General features: G+C 43.5%; 1 protein-coding gene across 2 annotated transcripts in view; it reads left to right on the top strand.

Annotated features, from left to right (window-relative positions):
- Positions 1-4,757: 4,757 nt before the first annotated feature.
- Positions 4,758-19,543, top strand: part of LOC123724383 (inaD-like protein) — a 58,935-nt gene continuing 44,149 nt past the window's right edge. For both annotated transcript variants that reach the window (XM_045687364.1, XM_045687363.1), the window contains exon 1: positions 4,758-5,068. In XM_045687364.1, coding sequence (XP_045543320.1) covers positions 5,059-5,068 — 10 coding nt within the window. In that variant the 5' untranslated portion in view covers positions 4,758-5,058. The remainder of the gene's footprint in view (positions 5,069-19,543) is intronic.

The raw sequence follows: 19,543 nt of genomic DNA, 5'->3' as shown, positions 1-19,543 counted from the left end.
ATCCTGTCTTGGAGCTCTACAGACAATTCCTTCGATGTCATGGCTTGGTTTCTGCTCTGACATGCACTTTCAACTGTGGGATCTTGTATAGAAAGATGTGTGCCTTTCCAAATCATGTCCAATCAATTGAATTTACCACAGGTGGACTCCAATCAAGATGTAGAAACATCTCAAGGATGAACAATGGAAACAGGATGCACCTGAGCTCATAGCAAAGGGTCTGAATACTTATGTAAATAAAGTTAGTTTTTTATAAATTTGCTAAAATTTCTTAACCTCTTTTCGCTTTGTCATTATGGCGTATTGTGTGTCGACTGATGGAAAAAATTATTTAATCCATTTCAGAGTAAGCCTGTAATGTAATAAGATGTGAAAAAGGGGTCTGAATTCTTTTTGAATGCACTGGTTTTGTCGGACCTCTCTCTTTTAACTGTTAATACCAATTCCAATGCATCAGCTGTTTGAGTAGTCATAACCACATCCATTATGATTTATCTGTAATTGGGGTGTGTGCGCCTGCATGCGTGTGTGTCTGGCTCTTCATGGTCACTGTTCCCTCTGATCCCACTATGACGTTTCCTCTTCTCTCGTGTTTAAATGACAGTTTCATGCCGTTTGAGCTTGTGCGTGTCTCTCTTTTGCTCTCTTTCTCTCACCCTTTCTGTCTCTCTGAAAGGAAACTGTAAACACACACACACTCTACTGGGGATTTGAGCTTCTGTTTGTAGAGCATTGAAATAGCCTTGATCAACCCTCAGAGAATCCTCTGGACTGCATTCCGCTCTCCTCTGGTTTTGTCTGCAGTGCTCTCGTCCGTCCTTTTGCCTTTTGTTTTGCTTCGTCTGGCGTGCTGCTAGTTGAAAATCCCGACTGAAGAAACATACTGTATGCGTCTCTGATGCCTTTGCAATTCTCATCTCCCAAGGTGGCAAATAACAAAATAACATGCTTCTTTAGTCTGAAGCTTACATTATGATGCTTTTTTGAGATCTAGGACAGAGACTAACATTTCTCCTCAGTGTTCTATTTATACATTCTCTCATTTTGTTCAGAAATCTATATTGTTGGGTTCTTATTCATTTTCTAGTTCATATTCTTTTTGGATCTAAAGTGGCATTCACCGAATTGTGAGTTATCTTTTCCCAAAATGTCGCTCTTCTGAAAATCATGCTGAGGATTGTTTGGATACTCAACAGTCACTCTGTAGCCTTTTTGGATAATGTGTATAGCTGTTCAGGTCTTTATTTATTAAAGGAACTGCCCATATTTATATGAAATATGACCTAGAATTACTTCCAATATGAGTGAAATAGTTTTCCGTCCCCAATTTCTTTTACTGACTATGTTAAAAAGCAGCTTTTCTGTGTTAGAATGGTATGGGCGTACCCCAAAAACAGAATGTTGTGGGCGTATACCGGTCATAAAAAAATATTCATGCAGGTAGACTGCTGATTGGCCAGCTCATCCTTCTAAGGGAGATTACATAATGTTAGATACTAGTTTGAGGTGGGGTTTTTGAACAATTTGTTTGTCTCCAATTTTATGCTTTGGCCACAAGTACGAGTATAGGACGAGTCAACAACATTATTTGGATATGAGTGAACAGAATATTAACTTGTAAAAGTTAATTTTCACCGGGCAGTTATTTTAAGCCGACACCATGCTACATGATTGTCACCACAAAGTTAATTGGATGCACTTACAACATCCAGATTTTACTAGACATTTTATTTGGAACGTTGTTGCGCAATTATTGTTCTTTTAAAAGTTAATGAAGGGCTGTCTGCCAGCTCTTGTCTCTTGCTACGTCTGGATCAAACATCAAAATATATTTGACATTTACATTTCCACTGAGGCAAATTCAATGAAATGCCTGCCTGTCTGCTCCAAAATATTTAAAGCGGGTGTTGGAACCAAAATAATTTTCCTATGGTTTTGTTTTGAACAGAATCAAATTATTTTGGGGTTCCATTCCACTGTTCCAACCAGCATAATAAAGCTCTAATCCGATTCGACCTAGAAAAAAGTACCGGTTTATATCGTTCCTTTCAGTTCTTTTTTTTAACTTGTCATATCGATGTTAGTTTGACATTTTAGTTCATTAAATTACTCTTCCAATCAGTGCAGATAGAGCAGCTTTTTATGGACCGGGCAAGCTAGTTGTTTACATGCTTGATGGACAGGGTCCAAGATGCGGTGCGGTGTGATTAGAGAGGGATGAACATGGAGGAGGCTTGACTTGGCAGCGCTGGGCATCATGATATGACGTGTATTCGAATGTTTTTACGATATTCGTCGTAGGCCTGTCATTACGTCACTGAATTACGTAATTGCATACCAGCTAGATACCTACGGATGAGCGGCTAATATGGAGGAACTTTGAACGTCCAAGAGTGCTCTCAACGCCGAGGCTAGCTCAACGCCCTGGACCCAGAGCTAGTTAACACGTTTGTGTGCAGCGGCACCAGAACTCAAAAGACGTCTTACCTTTTTGTAGTTAGTAAATTCAATGTGAAATGTGAGAACTATAGTATCATAAACTAGCCTCGAAAACCTAGCTGGCAGACAGTGGAAGGAGTTGTTTTTCTGAGTGACCGAGTGCTTTGCGTGGGTGCTTTGATGGGTTTTTGTGTGGGACAAAAGCAAAATGTGGAACGTACAAGTTATTAACCGGTTCCCATGCTCTTAAAATCATGGTTCTGTTCCGGAACACTATAGACACTTTCGTTTTCTGTTCTGTTCCCTGAACCAGTTCTAACCCCTGGTTTTAAAGGTGACATCCCCGCATCTGGTGTCTTTTTGAACTTTTTAAACTTTCTCCAGGTCTTGTAATATGAACAATAATGTCACTATGGGGTTTCAAGAAATCCTTCCAGTTTCGTAAGATAAGATTTCAAATTGAAACCTAGAATTTTTCTAAATGTTAGGTTATTTAATCTTCTAATCTATATTGAAGTGGGGCTGTTTCTGCTGCTGAGTTTCTTTTGTGCCTATTCTCTTTTCCATTGTGCTGTTTAATAAGCACAATTGTCAAGCAATGAGTCCAGGCGTGCACGATGAAAAGCAGATTCACCACTACAGAGCCCTTTGGAAACCCCTGGTTTATACAGGCCATTGGAGCAACAGAGAGCTTAATAATGTCAGTGTATCAGTCTGGCATGACTAAAACCGTTCAAAAGCTGAGCATGAACCTTTGACTCTATTAAATCCTTTTTGGGCAAGAGCATAGAGATACAACATAATACTTTCTATTTCATTCCGTGGGTAACACCACCTTGAAACAAGAGAATGCTTGATAAAATAGTGTTTGTTGCCATATTGAGTGACATTTCCTCTACTGATTTCCCCCAAATTATTGCATTGTCATTCTGTGTCAAAGGCTTCTTACACTGTCTTTTTGCTCGCTAAAGTCAACATGATGTAGGCCTATTCTATTTCCTTCGTCCTTAAATACTCTGTGTAGTTCCCCTGGAGAAATGACGTATTGATACTGAGATATTTAATGGAGAGATGCTGATTACTCGTCCCACTGTACGCAGGCCGGAGGCAAAGTAATGGAGTTTTAAAACAGCCCGTCTCTCTGTGGATTGGTAATTCTGCATCGCTGTTCAACTGAATGACTGGCTAATTGAAGTGCAGAGCAGCGATCACAAAGCTCCCCAAAATGACTTCATTCGGCAATCTTTTCTGAAAGTGGTTCGCTCAAACGAGTTGTCGTGGGCGGTTTAGAAAAAACACAAACCAACATTAATTTGGGGCAATTTCGACTGTCAGCATGCGTGTCTTTGATAAACAGCTCCTTGATTGAAAACGGGATGATATGCTGTCTACTGGTGTGTGTATCTTTGTTTGTTTGTGTGTGTGTGCCTGTGTGCCTGTGTTTTCATGCATGTCTAGGATGCTGCAGCAGACTGTAAACTCGGGTAATTGAGTGTGTGCTGATATCAGATAATGGAAAAGAGTGTGTTCGGGCCTATTTGATGTAGCTATGAGTCATTTGGGGGGGGTTATCTATTTGTATCTTCATCTCCTTAACATGTTCATGTCGCATCTCACTGTTTGACAGTGAGTGAGAGGCATCGCGCTTGGGTGTGTGTGTTCAGTGGGTAGACTGGACTGTCATTGTGAAGTGACTGATCAATCAGCCATCATAATGTGCAAAATGGATTGTAATGAAACCATCAACCCCACCCCACACACTATTCCCCTTACTCTTGCCTAATGAGCCATTTGTGTTTGTGTGAGTCTGTGTGGTAAACGGTGCCCACACACACACAGCCCCGGATCTGCCAGCTAGAGCAGTGGTGCAGATCAACCTCAATCACCAGTTTTCCTTGTCACCCCACCCCCTCCAACCTCCCTTCTCTCTACTGCAGCGAAAGCCCCCTTCTCTCTCTCACACACACGGACACACACTCTTTCACACACATGCAAGCTCACACACACACAATCGAATCCCACGTTTATAAATAAAGAGACCAGCAGTGACAGCCACACGCAGGCACACAAATTCTGACGCACACACACACACACACACACACACACACACACACACACTGAATCCAATCAGCCCAACCACATGCTTAGGGAGAGCGGTAGAGACAAGAGGCGAGGGCAAGATTAGAGTAAAATACAGGCTAATTATTCTTTATGGAGCGTGTGGGAGAGATAAGACTCGTTTTGTTCCATCTTCTGTAGCTGTGAGATCAAATGGCGTTAAGAAAGAGAGAGGGGGGGGGGCTGCTGAAGCTTGTTAGCGTGCTGGTGCATTCGGCACAGGAGCTGGCTGGCAAGCAGTCGCTCTCCTCTCTCTCTCTCTCTCTCTCCCTCTTTCTTCTCCTCTGTCCGTGTGTTCTCCACAGCTCACCGTATTTCAGCATGCCTGCTCAGCCTGGCTCAAGGCTGCGCTGCCGCCCAACGCTGCGAGTCTGACAACGGACGCACGCACAAGCTCACGCACGCGCACAAGCTCACGCACGCACGCACACACGCACACACACACACACACACACAAGGGGATGTTAAGCTCCGGATTGCTGGGAGAGTGAAGCATGGACCATGGTGCCAGGTCAGTGTGTGTCTTTTAATACGCTTGTAGAATGAAGAAAGTGTGTGCGTTCATGCGTAAGAAGTGTGTGCGCCTGTGTGTGGGCTGTCAATGCCGGTCTCATGTGAAGCCATCCCTTAATTTGTGTACGTGGGTTTCTAGTGTGTTGGTGTCCTTGTGTACTCCCTGTGCTCTGAGGGCAATTTAAGCCTTCCACTGTGCAGTACTATAGGGCGACGAAGGAGTAGAGAGAGGGTGTCCAGGGGGTTGATGCGTCTGTAGACTGCAATATGCAGACATTAAGCCCACTTCGTCACCCGTGCCACCACTCAGACAATAGCCACGAGTCACCCAGGCCAGTGTCGTCTCTGTCCGTCTGTTACTTTCTGCCCACTTCAGACTGCCCTGGTGAGACTTTGATACCCTTTCATCTCTGTCCCCTCTCCGCCTTTTTCACTCTCCTATTAAGATCTCTCCGGTTCGTTCTCTCATTTGATCGCTCTCTCGGTACCTGTCTCTCTCTCTCTCTATCCGCCCCTCCTCTCCCCTGTTGAAGCATCACCCTTGCAGGGTTATGACATTGAGCTCAGTAGAAACAGGTGGCAGTTGGATAACTCTCTCTGATGATAAACATTTGTCCTTACCCTGGTGTTTCACCTCTACTAAACCAGGCAATCATACACACATGACCTTCCGGAGGACTCGCCAACTCCAGCCTGGTGTATGTGTGTGTGGTAGAGATCGTTTAGCCTAGCGAGTTTTATCCTTGTCTGAAATTGATTCTAACCAGTGAGGGTCAGAGGCAGACACGTGTGAATTCTTACATCACAAGTAAAGGCACTTGCCTTGAGTTTTTTTCCCATCAGCGTGTTGAAAGGTGTGTGTGTGTGTGCACGTGACTCAGATAAGAGAAAGAAAATTGGTTTGTGTTTTAGGACAATGTGTGCTTGGCAACCTAGGTGTGTGTTCGTGTGCATGTTGTGTGTTCGTATGTTGTGTGTGTGTGTGTCCTTCTGTCCATAAGTGTGTGCATTAGTCAGCCTGTTTGTGTGTGTGTGTGCCGCTTTTCTGTGTGCGCGTGTATGGGTGCCTGTTTACCTGCCTGTCTCTCTCTCTGTGTCCCCCCCACCCCGTCCCCTCCCTTCCCACTTCCTTACGCCCCCACACCTGTGTAAATCAATGCACTGTCATTGGGAGGTTTATACAGTACATGATGATCAGTCTACTGCTGATCACTAGGTTAGATGAACTTGGCTTCCCCCCCCCGTTGATGCTGCAGCACTCATTTATGTTGGAGGGAGCACAGACACACACACACACACACACACACACACACACACACATTCATCTTGGAGGAATCACTCTGTCAGCGTTGACTTAGAGCACATTAAAACCCCACTATGGAGTGCTAGACTGTGTGCCATATATTTACATGTCGTTGTCTGTTTAGGGCTCTGGTGTCTGCCAGCATCTGTTTGCATCGCAAATAGCACCCTATTCCCTTTACAGTGCACTCAATTTTACCAGGGTCCCGGTCAAAAGCAGTACACTATATAAGAGGATAGGCTGCTATTTGGGATGTATTGCCAGAGCCATATATATTTACGTTGTCTATGTTCTCTGATATCTGGTTCGGGGTTGGTGGTTGAACATTCTTATTGGTGTTGGTGGGGGGAAAATGCAGTACTCTGTCCTTTTCAACAGCGACCTGGTGTGCTGATTTCCTTCCGTTCTAGCATGGTCAGATGGTCACAACCCAGTGGGTGCTGCAGTGACAGTGCAGCAAGGACAACTAGGGAACAGCTAGGCTGTAGATGGTAGATAGGCCGTGTACTCTGTACAAATAGCAGTGTTTGGTGAACATAATCAAAGCCAATAAGCACTACACCATCCAGCCGACTGAACTGTCGCTGTCTCTCTGCCTCTCCTTGGATGGTTGTCCCCAGCCTATTGGGGCGGAAGTGTCTGGGAACGACTTTTAGATGATTCCCGTTAATTGTCCCGCCAAATCCCCCTAAACGTTCCATAAATGCTTTATCAGAGCGCTTTATGCACTTGAGCCGTGCTTAGCACTCTCCTCCACTCTGGGCGCTCCGATGCGACAATTGAATAGCAACGTTTCGACTACCAAGCTGTCTTCAACAGGATAGAGCGTTCTCCTCCTAACTTGAGCATTAGTTTCTAGGAAGCAGCAGTGAAGCTCTTTAATAGAAATAAGCATTAATCCTCTCTGTTGGATGGTAGTAGAGCTACGGAGGACAATGAGGACCACACCACAGCATGCTAGTCTGCCTCTTAAGGATTAGACACTACAGTACACTGGCAGTACTACTGTGGGCTATGCTTATGGAGGCATAGAGCGTCTTTGTAAGTTATTTAGACCAGTGTTTCTCAGCTGATGTCCTGGGGTAGCCACAAGGTTGCCCATTTTTCCTTGGGGTAGTATATCAAAAGCAGAAGTGAGCAGGTTTTTCTTTTCTTTTAAAATGACATTGCATTATTCCCACCCACCTGCAACAAGCAGACTCGGATGTGTTGGTGCCTTTCCTTATTTTTCTTTGTATTTTCTTTTTTTTAAAGACATCAAAAGCAAAAATAAAAGCGACGGGGCACCTCCCGAGTGGCGCAGAGGTCTAAGGCACTGCTTGACACGTCATTACAGACCCGGCCGCGACCCGGTGAGGTCTAAGGCACTGCTTGACACGTCATTACAGACCCGGCCGCGACCCGGTGAGGTCTAAGGCACTGCTTGACACGTCATTACAGACCCGGCCGCGACCCGGTGAGGTCTAAGGCACTGCTTGACACGTCATTACAGACCCGGCCGCGACCCGGTGAGGCGGCGCACAATTGGCCCAACGTCATCCGGGTTAGGGGAGGGTTTGGCCGGCCGGGATGTCCTTGTCCCATCGCGCTCTAGCAACTCCTTGTGGCGGGCCAGGCTAATGCACGCTGACACGGTCGCCAGTTGTAAGGCGTTTCCTCCGACTCATTGGTGCGGCTGGTTTCTGGGTTAAGCGAGCAGTGTGTCAAGAAGCAGTGCGGCTTGGCAGGGTCGTGTTTCGGATGACGCTTGGCTATCGACCTTCGCCTCTCCTGAGTCTGTACGGGAGTTGCAACGATGGGACAAAACTGTAACTACCAATTGGGGAGAAAAAGGGGTAAAAAATAAAAACAAGACTGACAGAGCTCCACAAGGCCGTGTGGTGCCAGGACAACAACCTCTCCCTCAACGTGATCAAGACAAAGGAGATGATTGTGGACTACATGAAAAAGAGGACCAAGCATGCCCCCAATCTCGTCGACGGGCCTGTAATGGAGCAGGTTGAGAGCTTCAAGTTCCTTGGCGTCCACATCACCAACAAACTAACATGGTCCAAGCACACCAAGACAGTCGTGAAGAGGGCACGACAAAATCTATTCCCCCTCACGAGACTGAAAAGATTCCTCAGATCCTCAAAAGGTTCTACAGCTGCACCATTGAGAGCATCCTGACTGGTTGCATCACTGCCTGGTATGGCAACTGCTCGACCTCCGACTGCAGAGCACTACAGAGGGTAGAGCATACGGCCCAGTACATCACTGGGGCCAAGCTTCCTGCCATCCAGGACCTCTATACCAGGCAGTGTCAGAGGAAGGCCCTACAAATTGTCAGACTCCAGCCACCCTCGTCATAGACTGTTCTCTCTGCTACCGCATGGCAAGCGGTACCGGAGCGCTAAGTCTAGGTCCAAGAGGCTTCAAAACAGCTTCTACCCCCAAGCCATAAGACCCCTGAACATCTAGTCAAATGGCTACCCAGACTATTTGCAGTGCCCCCCCAACCCTTCTCACCCCCTCTTTACACCACTGCTACTCTCTGTTGTCATCTATGTATAGTCACTTTAATAACTCTACCTACATGTACATACTACCTCAAATAACCAGTGCCCCCCCGCACATTGACTCTCTATTGGTACCCCCCGTATATAGTCTCGCTATTGTTATTTCACTGCTGCTCTTTAATTACTTGTTACTTTTATCTCTTATTCTTATCTGTATTTTTTGAAACTGCATTGTTGGTTAGGGGCTCGTAAGTAAGCATTGTTTCTCATAAAATGTGATTTGTACTGTGTGGAATATACACACTGTACTCAATTCCTGCTGTATTGTGAATAGAGAGGAGACTGTTTGCCAAGGCAGCAATGGTTCAGCTACATAATCAAGGGCTGTTGTCATGCAAAATGTCTGAATGAGCTTTCATAGTGAGACATGCTCTGCTCTAATATAACGCTATGCTAATTTAGCATGCAGCGCTATCCCTCCAGGTAGCCCTCTTAATGAGACACCCTGCTAGCTGTCATGCTAATGTAGCATTAGCGAGAAAGGTTTCTGAATGGGGATTTATTTGAGGGGATATTACCTCAGTCGTCTAGTAATCACATGAGTGACCTGTAAGCCTACACAGCTCTTTCAAAAGATCAAAGTTTGATGATTAGTTGATTATTGGAATCAGCTGTGTAGGTTAGAAATGAGCTGCTGCTTCACTGGGAGACATTCTGCAGCAGAGAACTGCTGCGTCTGTGCGCACGCCAGAGTTTCCTTAGCCGGTAATTGTCGGCTTTAGGTCAATAAAAAAATAAAAGGCCATAACTTCAATTGTTGCAAGCCAAATTGACCAGGAGTAAAAACAGTGGTAGGCAGGTTATCAGCGCGTCACCCATCACTTTACAATGGGAGCTAGATGCAGTATGCATTTTGAAACCTGAATGTTTTACTTAATATTATGAGGCATGTCTTTCCTTGCTAAAAATCCGACCGTGGAAATGTGGAGGCGATTGTTTTATACAGGCTGTGAGCTTAGGGTCGTTGTCCTGGTAGAAGGTAAACCTTCGCCCCAGTCTGAGGTCCTGAGCGCTCTGGGGCAGGTTTTCATCAAGGATCTCACTGTATTGGCTCCGTTCATCTTTCCCTCGATCCTGACTAGTCTCCCAGTCCCTGCCATTGAAAAACATCCCCACAGCATGATGCTGCCACCACAATGCTTCACCGTAGGGATGGTGCCAGGTTTCCTCCAGACGTGAAGCTTGGCATTCAGACCAAAGAGTTCAATCTTGGTTTCATCAGACCAGAGAATCTTGTTTCTCATGGTCTGAGAGTCCTTTAGGTGTCTTTTGGCTAACTCCAAGCGGGCTGTCATGTGCCTTTTACTGAGGAGTGGCTTCCGTCTGGCCACTCTACCATAAAGGCCTGATTGGTGAAGTACTGCAGAGATGGTTGTCCTTCTGGAAGGTTCTCCCATCTCCACAGAGGAACTCTAGAGCTCTGTCAGAGTGACCATCGGGTTCTTGACCACCTCCCTGACCAAGGCCCTTCTTCCCCGATTGCTCAGTTTGGCCGGGCAGCCAGCTCTAGGAAGAGTCTTCCATTTAAGAATGATGGAGGCCTCTGTGTCCTTGGGGACCTTCAATGCTGCATAAATGTTTTGGTACACTTCCCCAGATCTGTGCCTCGACACAATCCTGTCTCGGAGCTCTACGGACAATTCCTTTGACCTCATGGCTTGCTCTGACATGCACTGTCAACTGTGGGACCTTATATAGACAGGTGTGCGCCTTTCCAAATCATGTCCAATAAATCGACTTTACCACAGGTGGACTCCAATCAAGTTGTAGAAACATCAAGGATGATCAATGGAAACAGGATGTACCTGAGCTCAATTTCGAGTCCTTCTTATAGCGAAGGGTCTATTATGTAAATAAGGTGTTTATTTTGACTTTTGTCATTTGTTTTCACTTTTGTCATGATGGGGTATTGTGTATAGATTGATGAGGGAAAAACAATTATTTAATCATTTTTTAGAATAAGGCTGTACTGTAACAAAATGTGGAAAAAGTCAAGGGGTCTGAATATTTTCCCAATGCACTGTATGTAACCAAATGATGGGGATTAACAGTACATTTACTACTGGTGACATGTAATAGGGAATCGATACAAATAAAGGGTAAACAATTCGCACAATGGAACAATGAATGTGCAAGAATTGGCGGGAGACAGCTGAGAGTATTCTAGAGAGCATAGTGCATTCTGGACAGCTGAGCGCATACTGGAGAGAGTGGCGCCCATAGGCTATCTTCGAGACACACCCCTCCCCTTTGTCTCCCTATTTTAAATTATACTCAAGACACATCTTCACACATATTTTAGATGCTTTTCACTGACAGCCACAACTCAATAATCAGCTAGGCCTTTTGCAACGCACACTGCCTATAAAAGACCTGAAAGGGAGGGAGGGCGAGAGAGAAAGAGGGTGTCATGAGTGTGTGTACGCAGAGAAAATGTAGGACTGTGTGTACATTGGTTCCTCCTTTAAAAGTTGCGGCACACCTTGCGGGCTGCTGCAGCATTCTGTGGCATGTTATCTATTTGTCAGCCATTTTTTCTGTTATTGCAAGTTTGACCACCAGAGGGCATCTTTGAGAAGCATTGGATAGTTTTCCGAATTGGCATTACCAGAGAATTAAAAACCTGTTTTGAATAACATAGTATATGGGATTGATTTTAAGAAATGTGGCTTAATTAATTTGATTAATATTATGGTGTTTCTATTCAGAGAAAACAAAACCCTCAGGGTTTCCGTTAGGATGGAATGGAAAATATGGCGCTGTGCAATGTGACGGTCGGGAGTAGGATTGGAGGATTCTAAATTTGCCTTCATTAGACAAGTTTGTTCGAATATTTCTGTAAATCAGTGATATTTATTCCCATAGTAATTCGTTATGGATCCATAACTAAATCAACATCTGCATTTTTTTAAATCATTTTATTAACAAAATATGTTTATTTGTTTATTAGGCTACTGTGCAGTCTACAATACATACTGTAGTAAACATGGGAAAGTGCCTAATTCCTTACGTAAGGGAGAGCAGGCCGTGTCTTTATTACAGAATGTGGGGCACACTGGGGAGGAAGGAGTATGCTATCCTTCTAAATAAGAATTTGTTATTAACTGATTCCATATGTGTTATTTCATAGTTGTGATGTCGTCACTATTATCATACAATGTAGAAAATTGGAAAAATAAAGAAAAATCCTGGAATGTGTTGGTATGTCCAAACTTTTGACTGGTACTTGCTTAATTCATTTGATTAATATTATGTTTTTCTATTCCAAGCAAAACGAAAACCCTCTGGGGTTTACATTAGGGTGGAACGGAAATTATGGCGCTGTACAACGTGACGGTCATTAGTACACTACTGGGCTATTTTGCTAAAGAATCCCCGCAGGGCACAAGGAAGAAGTAGGCTGTCCTGACTTGCCTAGTTAAATAAAAGTTACACTAAGAGCATAACATTTCTGCACCCTAATTTTCTACTTCTTGTCTAACCAATACCCAAATGGAGATTAAGTGAAAATAAAAATCTCATCGATTTATCAAGGCCAGTTCCCATGCTTCCCTCAGAGCGGCGCGAAACGGTGCTAAATTTGTTGTAGGCTTTTGCATCTAACTTCAATATGCTCTTTAAATAAATAAGGCCTACACCATTTTTAACAGCACATTACTGTACTCAACACTAGTGAGACTCAATTCGGCTATGGTACGTCTTAGAGTATATCGAAAAAATATTTTTTTCAATGCCGTGTCTCTCCGCCAATTACATTTAGAGGATTCTAAATTAATATATAAGGGGCATTTTTCGTTACGATCTGTGAGAATATCTAAGGGGCTTTTATGTAATTGTAAATGAATTAATAATAATAATCGCTTTGATTAAAAAGCAACCATATTGTGGAGGTTTATGGAGAAATATGCAATTCTTGGACATGAGGTGAGACATTCTCACTCATTTGTAAATAAAGCCAGTTTGTTATTTAGAATTATTTATTTCTGGATAAACCTAACTTGATTATTTTGCACACATCACTTGCTTATATTCGACAAGCTAAAATGAACTGTTCAAGGCCATCAAGATGTTTTGGCTAGAGAAATTGACGATACAACAATGCAGCAAATGCATTGATCATCTCAGCATGGTTTCACCTGTGGTCGTGGAGCTGGGTGGAAATGCGACAAAAATGTAGTTTATATAAACATCCGCATTTGAATGTCATTTTTCCTCATTTTATTAACGAAAGCATAAAGATGTTGATGAAATGCTGTTTTGAGTTAGAAATGTAAGACTTTAGAGGACTTAAGCATCGAATGCATTGCAAGTTGAGGGATTTTCACAACAGTAGCTGGGTGTAAAAAGTCTATTGTCCTGCTAATAGGAAGCATTTGCATGATGGGCTACACCTGTTACAGTTGTGAAAAACAAGTGTTTGAAAACCTGTTTTCAAAATGCCTCCAGTTGTCCATCACTACTGTAAATAAAAACAGCGTCTTATTTACGTTCTTTATTGTGTCACACATCATTTGTATCTACCTTTCCAGTTACTTTTAGAGTTTGGGATTTTATTAGTTACGTTGTCGGTCGAACGTGCAGACCTTTTTTCTTTAAATTAATGTTTTGTGTAGGATGCTACATTTTTGACCAGTTGCACTTATAAGTAGGCCTTAATAGAAAAAAAATCCCACTTCTGTTAAGCCTCATAACTTAACTGGCTGAGGTAGGCTATTTTATATAGGTCTAGGCTCAGAGGAAATAGACTCCAACTAAGCACTCTTGTTTGTAAAGTCAAATTAAAATGAAGATTATTGTGGAAATGAATTGCTCGATTGGTGTAGGTTTTCTCCATCTGTTGGTGTGCAACATTTGCATAACAAGTTAGCTAAAGTTGAAGTCGGAAGTTTACATACACCTTAGCCAAATGCATTTAAACTCAGTTTTTCACAATTCCTGACATTTAATCCTAGTAAAACTTCCCTGTTTTAGGCCAGTTAGGATCACCGCTTTATTTTAAGAATGAAATGTCAGAATAATAGAGTGGTTTTTCAGCTTTTCTTTCATCACATTCCCAATGGGTCAGAAGTTTACATACACTCAATTAGTATTTGGTAGCATTGCATTTAAATTGTTTTACTTGGGTCAAACATTTCGGGTAGCCTTCCACAAGCTTCCCACAATAATTGGGTGAATTTTGGTCCATTCCTCCTGACAGAGCTGGTGTAACTGAGTCAGGTTTGTAGGCCTCCTTGCTCGCGTACACTTTTTCAGTTCTGCCCACAAATTTTCTATAGGATTGAGGTCAGGGCTTTGTGATGACCACTCCAATACCTTGACTTTGTTGTCCTTAAGCCATTTTGCCACAACTTTGGAAGTATGCTTGGGGTCATTGTCCATTTGGAAGACCCACTTGAGACCAAGCCTTAACTTCCTGACTAATCTCTTGATGTTGCTTCAATACATCCACATAATTTCCCCCCCTCATGATGCCATCTATTTTGTGAAGTACACCAGTCCCTCCTGCAGCAAAGCACCCCCACAACATGATGCTGCCACCCCCGTGCTTCACGGTTGGGATGGTGTTCTTCAGCTTGCAAGCTTCTCCCTTTTTCCTCCAAACATAACGATGGTCATTATGGCCAAACAGTTCTATTTTTGTTTCATTAGACCAGAGGACATTTCTCCAAAAAGTACAATCTTTGTCCCCATGTGCAGTTGCAAACTGTAGTCTTGCTTTTTTATGACGGTTTTGGAGCAGTGGCTTCTTCCTTGCTGAGCGGCCATCAGGTTATATCGATATAGGACTCGTTTTACTGTGGATATAGATACTTTTGTAACTGTTTCCTCCAGCATCTTCACAAGGTCCTTTGCTGTTGTTCTGGGATTATTTGCACTTTTCTCACCAAAATACGTTCATCTCTAGGAGACAGAACGCGTCTCCTTCCTGAGCGGTGTGACGGCTGCGTGGTCCCATGGTGTTTATACTTGCGTACTATTGTTTGTACAGATGAACATGGTACCTTCAGGCATTTGGAAATTGCTCCCAAGGATGAACCAGACTTGTGGGAGGTCTAGAATTTTTTTCTGAAGTCTTGGCTGATTTCTTTGATTTTCCCATGATGTCAAGCAAATAGGCACTGAGTTTAAATATAGGCCTTGAAATACATCCACAGGTACACCTCCAATTAACTCAAATGATGTCAATTAGCCTATCAGAAGCTTCTAAAACCATGACATTTTCTGGAATTTTGCAAGCTGTTTAAAGGCACAGTCAACTTAGTGTATGTAAACTTCTGACCCACTAGAATTGTGATACAGTAAATTATAAGTGAAATAATCTGTCTGTAAACAATTGTTGGAAAAATTACTTGTGTCATGCACAAAGTAGATGTCCCAACTGACTTGCTAAAACTATAGTTTGTTAACAAGAAATGTGTGGAGTGGTTGAAAAACGAGTTTTAATGACTCCAACCTAAGTGTATGTAAACTTCTGACTTCAACTGTGTGTGATATATATATATATTTCAGAACATTAACTGTGTGTGGGTAGATGTGGAAAGATAGATCGAAATTATTTGTTGCAAGTGGGGGTTGTTCACACCTAGCTCAAGTTGGGGGCGGGGTTCACACCTAGGTCGGCTATTAGACAATTCTTTAGTAAAGGTTGAATAGTCTATTGTTCAGCAAATAGCCCATCCTGCTACACTTGTGAAAAAATAACTATAATACTTTTTCCCCTTTCCACATGTTAAAGATTCCAATGGATAAAGTGTTTTTAGACACAATTTGCCGCAACCCCAATGAATACATTTGGGCACAGTCGATAGCGTGCTGGACTTCAGGCTAGAATGTTGAGGGTTTGATAACCTGTTCCCTACTTGTTTCATTACATTATTATGCTGGTCTCAGAGCAAATAGCCTGGATTTTTACTCCCATCTCGTTCCTCACTCTCTTCCACGCGCCATTCTCCGCCTGAGTGGCTGGCTTGTGGTTGTCCTGGCAGGATGTACAGTTTTTTTTATTCTGTGTATATATATGAATTACAAATCAGCCTTTACGTAAATCATTTTTTCTAGTCTATTGCATAGTTAAAATGTGTAATCATTGATGTCCCAGGAGCAGTGTGTAATTGTAAAACATACATGCAGACACAGCATCATTCACAGAATGGAGTTTGATACACCTGGTATTGGATATGACTGAAAAAAGTTGCTAAATAGTGATTATGTAAATTAACTTTATTAATAAAAAAATATGTACAATCGTTTCTCTACATTAACTGACACATTCCTCTCAATTGAACATGTTTTGCATGACTCGTTATAACGTTTATAATTAAGTTAGCTTCCACCATAATGGTGTGTCAGCCATCTTTGCTGAAGAAGGTCACCAGGGACAGGTGGCTCGCATCAAATTGGTCATTGGAAACACCCGTTATGATTGGTCATATAAAAACCTTGGGACCCAAATGTGGTGGTCTGGAGCAATGAAGCCGTGACGCTGGGTACCTCTAAGTCCCGCGGTCTAAGCTCGCAACTTTTAAAGGAGGGACCGCTGTACGTGTACAGTCAAAGTGTTTGTGTCTTTGTGTTGTTCATGTGTGCTTGTCAAGTGCCCCATTCTTTCTTCACTATATCTCTGTCCCAAATGGCACACTATTCCCTATTTAGTGCACTACTTTTGAACAGGGCCCATAGGGTTCCCATAGGTCTCTTGTCAAAAGTAGTGCACTATATAGGGAAAGTGATGCAATTTGGGTTGCAACCTGTGACTGTGCTGTGTTGCCAGGCCTGCTGTTAGCCATGTCCAGCGTTTAAGAGCCATGGCATGTAGGCTGGTGTTGTAGCATTGGAGGGTGTGTGTGTGTGTGTGTGTGAGAGAGAGAGACCCATTGGTTGAATGTAAAACATTCTAATTACTAGCTACGTTATGCCATACCTCACATTCTGGGTCACTGATTCTCTACTGTAGCATCCAGGGGAGTGAACGCTTATTGTAGAATGATAGCAGTTATGTGCTTAGAATATAAATGCGTGTGTGCTTTCCATTCCAGAAAGGAGACTTGTCACAGTGCATCAACACACACTTAACACCAGGGGCCAACTGGAACATTTGTGCATGAACCAAAACCACACTGAGGAGTTTTTGTGAGTTCACTGGATTGGATTTTAACATGTTCTGTGTGTATGTCAAATCCAGTTTCATTTGTCACATGCTTTCTAAACGACAGGTGTAGACTAACAGTGAAATGCTTACCTACGGGCCCTTCCCAACAATGCAGAGAGAACCATATAGAACAAATAATAAAACACAAGGAATAAATACACAATGAGTAATGATACCTTGGCTATATACAGGGGGTACCAGTACCGAGTCGATGTGCAAGCACTGGCGTAACATTTTCTCTGGACCCCACGCAAGGTCGGGATGGGGGGGGGGAATCTAATGTGTCAGCCAGACAGCCACTCACAAAGTATAGACTACCGATCGCTGTCCATGGTGCTGAAATTTTGACATGTCCATGGGGCTTCGTATCGAAGCGATGATGGGGCTTTCTGTGGTGCCAGGGCATATAGCTTGTAGCTTTGGTTTAGCTGATCATTTTTTATTGGTAGGCCTATTTGGTCGTCATTTCCTCAGCCTACATTTCACGAAGCCGTACATGGAGTCGCAGGGAGTCCATTTAGACTGCTGGCTGGCGGCAATAGTGTAATTTCTTGTTCGGTAATTAAAGTTAGAAATTCAAACATTTTAGAGTCTTTAATACATTTTCAATACAACAGCCTACTAATCAGCAACCAGTTGATTATCTTTTTATTTATTTTTAAATGCAACTGTCCTGTATAGCCTACCTGAACCTGCATGACATGAGTCATCCTCTCGCTCTCTCCCAGCTTGGACAGAATGTTTTGAGTAAAACCAATCTCTTTTTTTTTTTTCCTATGTAGAGGCCTATAGAACTACAGTATGCGACTGCATCGCCTTGCATTTTTGTGTGCAAATGTTTTCACCATGGCCTGTAGATCCAGGGGGGCTGTTGATATTGCAACCACACAACTCAAACGCAGGTTCACCAACTGGCAAGTGTCTTCACTGACATTTTCAACCTCTCCCTGACTGAGTCTGTAATACCAACATGTTTCAAGCAGACCACCATAGTCCCTGTGCCTAAGAACACAAAGGCAACCTGCCTAAATGACTACAGACCCGTAGCACTCACGTCTGTAGCAATGAAGTGCTTTGAAAGGCTGGTCATGGCTCACATCAACACCATTATACCAGAAACCCTAGACCCACTCCAATTTGCATACCGCACCAACAGATCCACAGATGATGCAATCTCTATTGCACTCCACACTGCCCTTTGCCACCTGGACAAAAGGAACACCTATGTAAGAATGCTAATCATTGACGACAGCTCAGCGTTCAACACTATAGTGCCCTCAAAGCTCTTCACTAAGCTAAGGTCGCTGGGACTAATCTACTCCCTCTGCAACTGGATCCTGGACTTCCTGACGGGCTGCCCCCAGGTGGTAAGGGTAGGTAACAACACATCCGCCATGCTGATCCTCAACACGGGGGCCCCTCGGGTGCATGCTCAGTCCCCTCCTGTACTCCCTGTTCACTCATGACTGCATGGCCAGGCACGACTCCAACACCATCATTAAGTTTGCCGATGACACAACAGTGGTAGGCCTGATCACCGACAATGACGAGACAGCCTATAGGGAGGAGGTAAGAGACCTGGCCGTGTGGTGCCAGAATAACAACCTCTCCCTCAATGTGATCAAGAAAAAGGAGATGATTGTGGACTACAGGAAAAAGAGGACCGAGCATACCCCTTTTACATCAACGGGGCTGTAGTGGAGCAGGTTGAGCGCTTCAAAATCCTTGGTGTCCACATAACCAACAAACTAACATGGTCCAAGCACACCAAGACGGTCGTGAAGAGGGCACGACAAAGCGTATTCCCCCTCAGGAGACTGAAAAGATTTGGCTTGGGTCCTCAGATCCTCAAAAGGTTCTACAGCTGCACCATCGAGAGCATCCTGACTGGTTGCATCACTGCCTGGTATGGCAAATGCTCGGCCTCCGACTGCAAGGCACTACAGAGGGCAGTGTGTACGGCCCAGTACATAACTGGAGCCAAGCTTCTTGCCATCCAGGACCTCTATACCAGGCGGTGTCAGAGGAAGGCCCAAAGACTCCAGCCACCCTAGTCATAGACTGTTCTCTCTGCTACCACACGGCAAGCGGTACCGGAGTGCCAAGTCTAGGTCCAGAAGGCTTCTTAGCAGCTTCTACCCCCAAGCCATAAGACTCCTGAACAATTAATCAAATGGCTTCCCAGACTATTTTCATTGCCCCCCTCTTTTTACACTGCTGCTACCCTCTGTTTATTATCTAAGCATAGTCACTTTAACTCTACCAACATGTACATATTACCTTATTTACCTCAACTACATTGACTCTGTACCGGTACCCCATGTATATGGCCTCGCTATTGTTATTTTACAGCTGCTCTTTAATTGTTACTTTAAAAAAATACAAATACTTAAGAAAAGTAAGTGTTAACTGCATTGTTGGTTAAGTTAGCGTTTCACTTAGGTCTACACCTGTTGTATTTAG

This window comes from Salmo salar, chromosome ssa10 (assembly GCF_905237065.1).
Source record: "Salmo salar chromosome ssa10, Ssal_v3.1, whole genome shotgun sequence".
Lineage (NCBI taxonomy): Eukaryota > Metazoa > Chordata > Actinopteri > Salmoniformes > Salmonidae > Salmo > Salmo salar.
The sequence above is the reverse complement of the archived record's forward strand: the minus strand, read 5'-3'. Positions and strand labels throughout refer to the sequence as shown.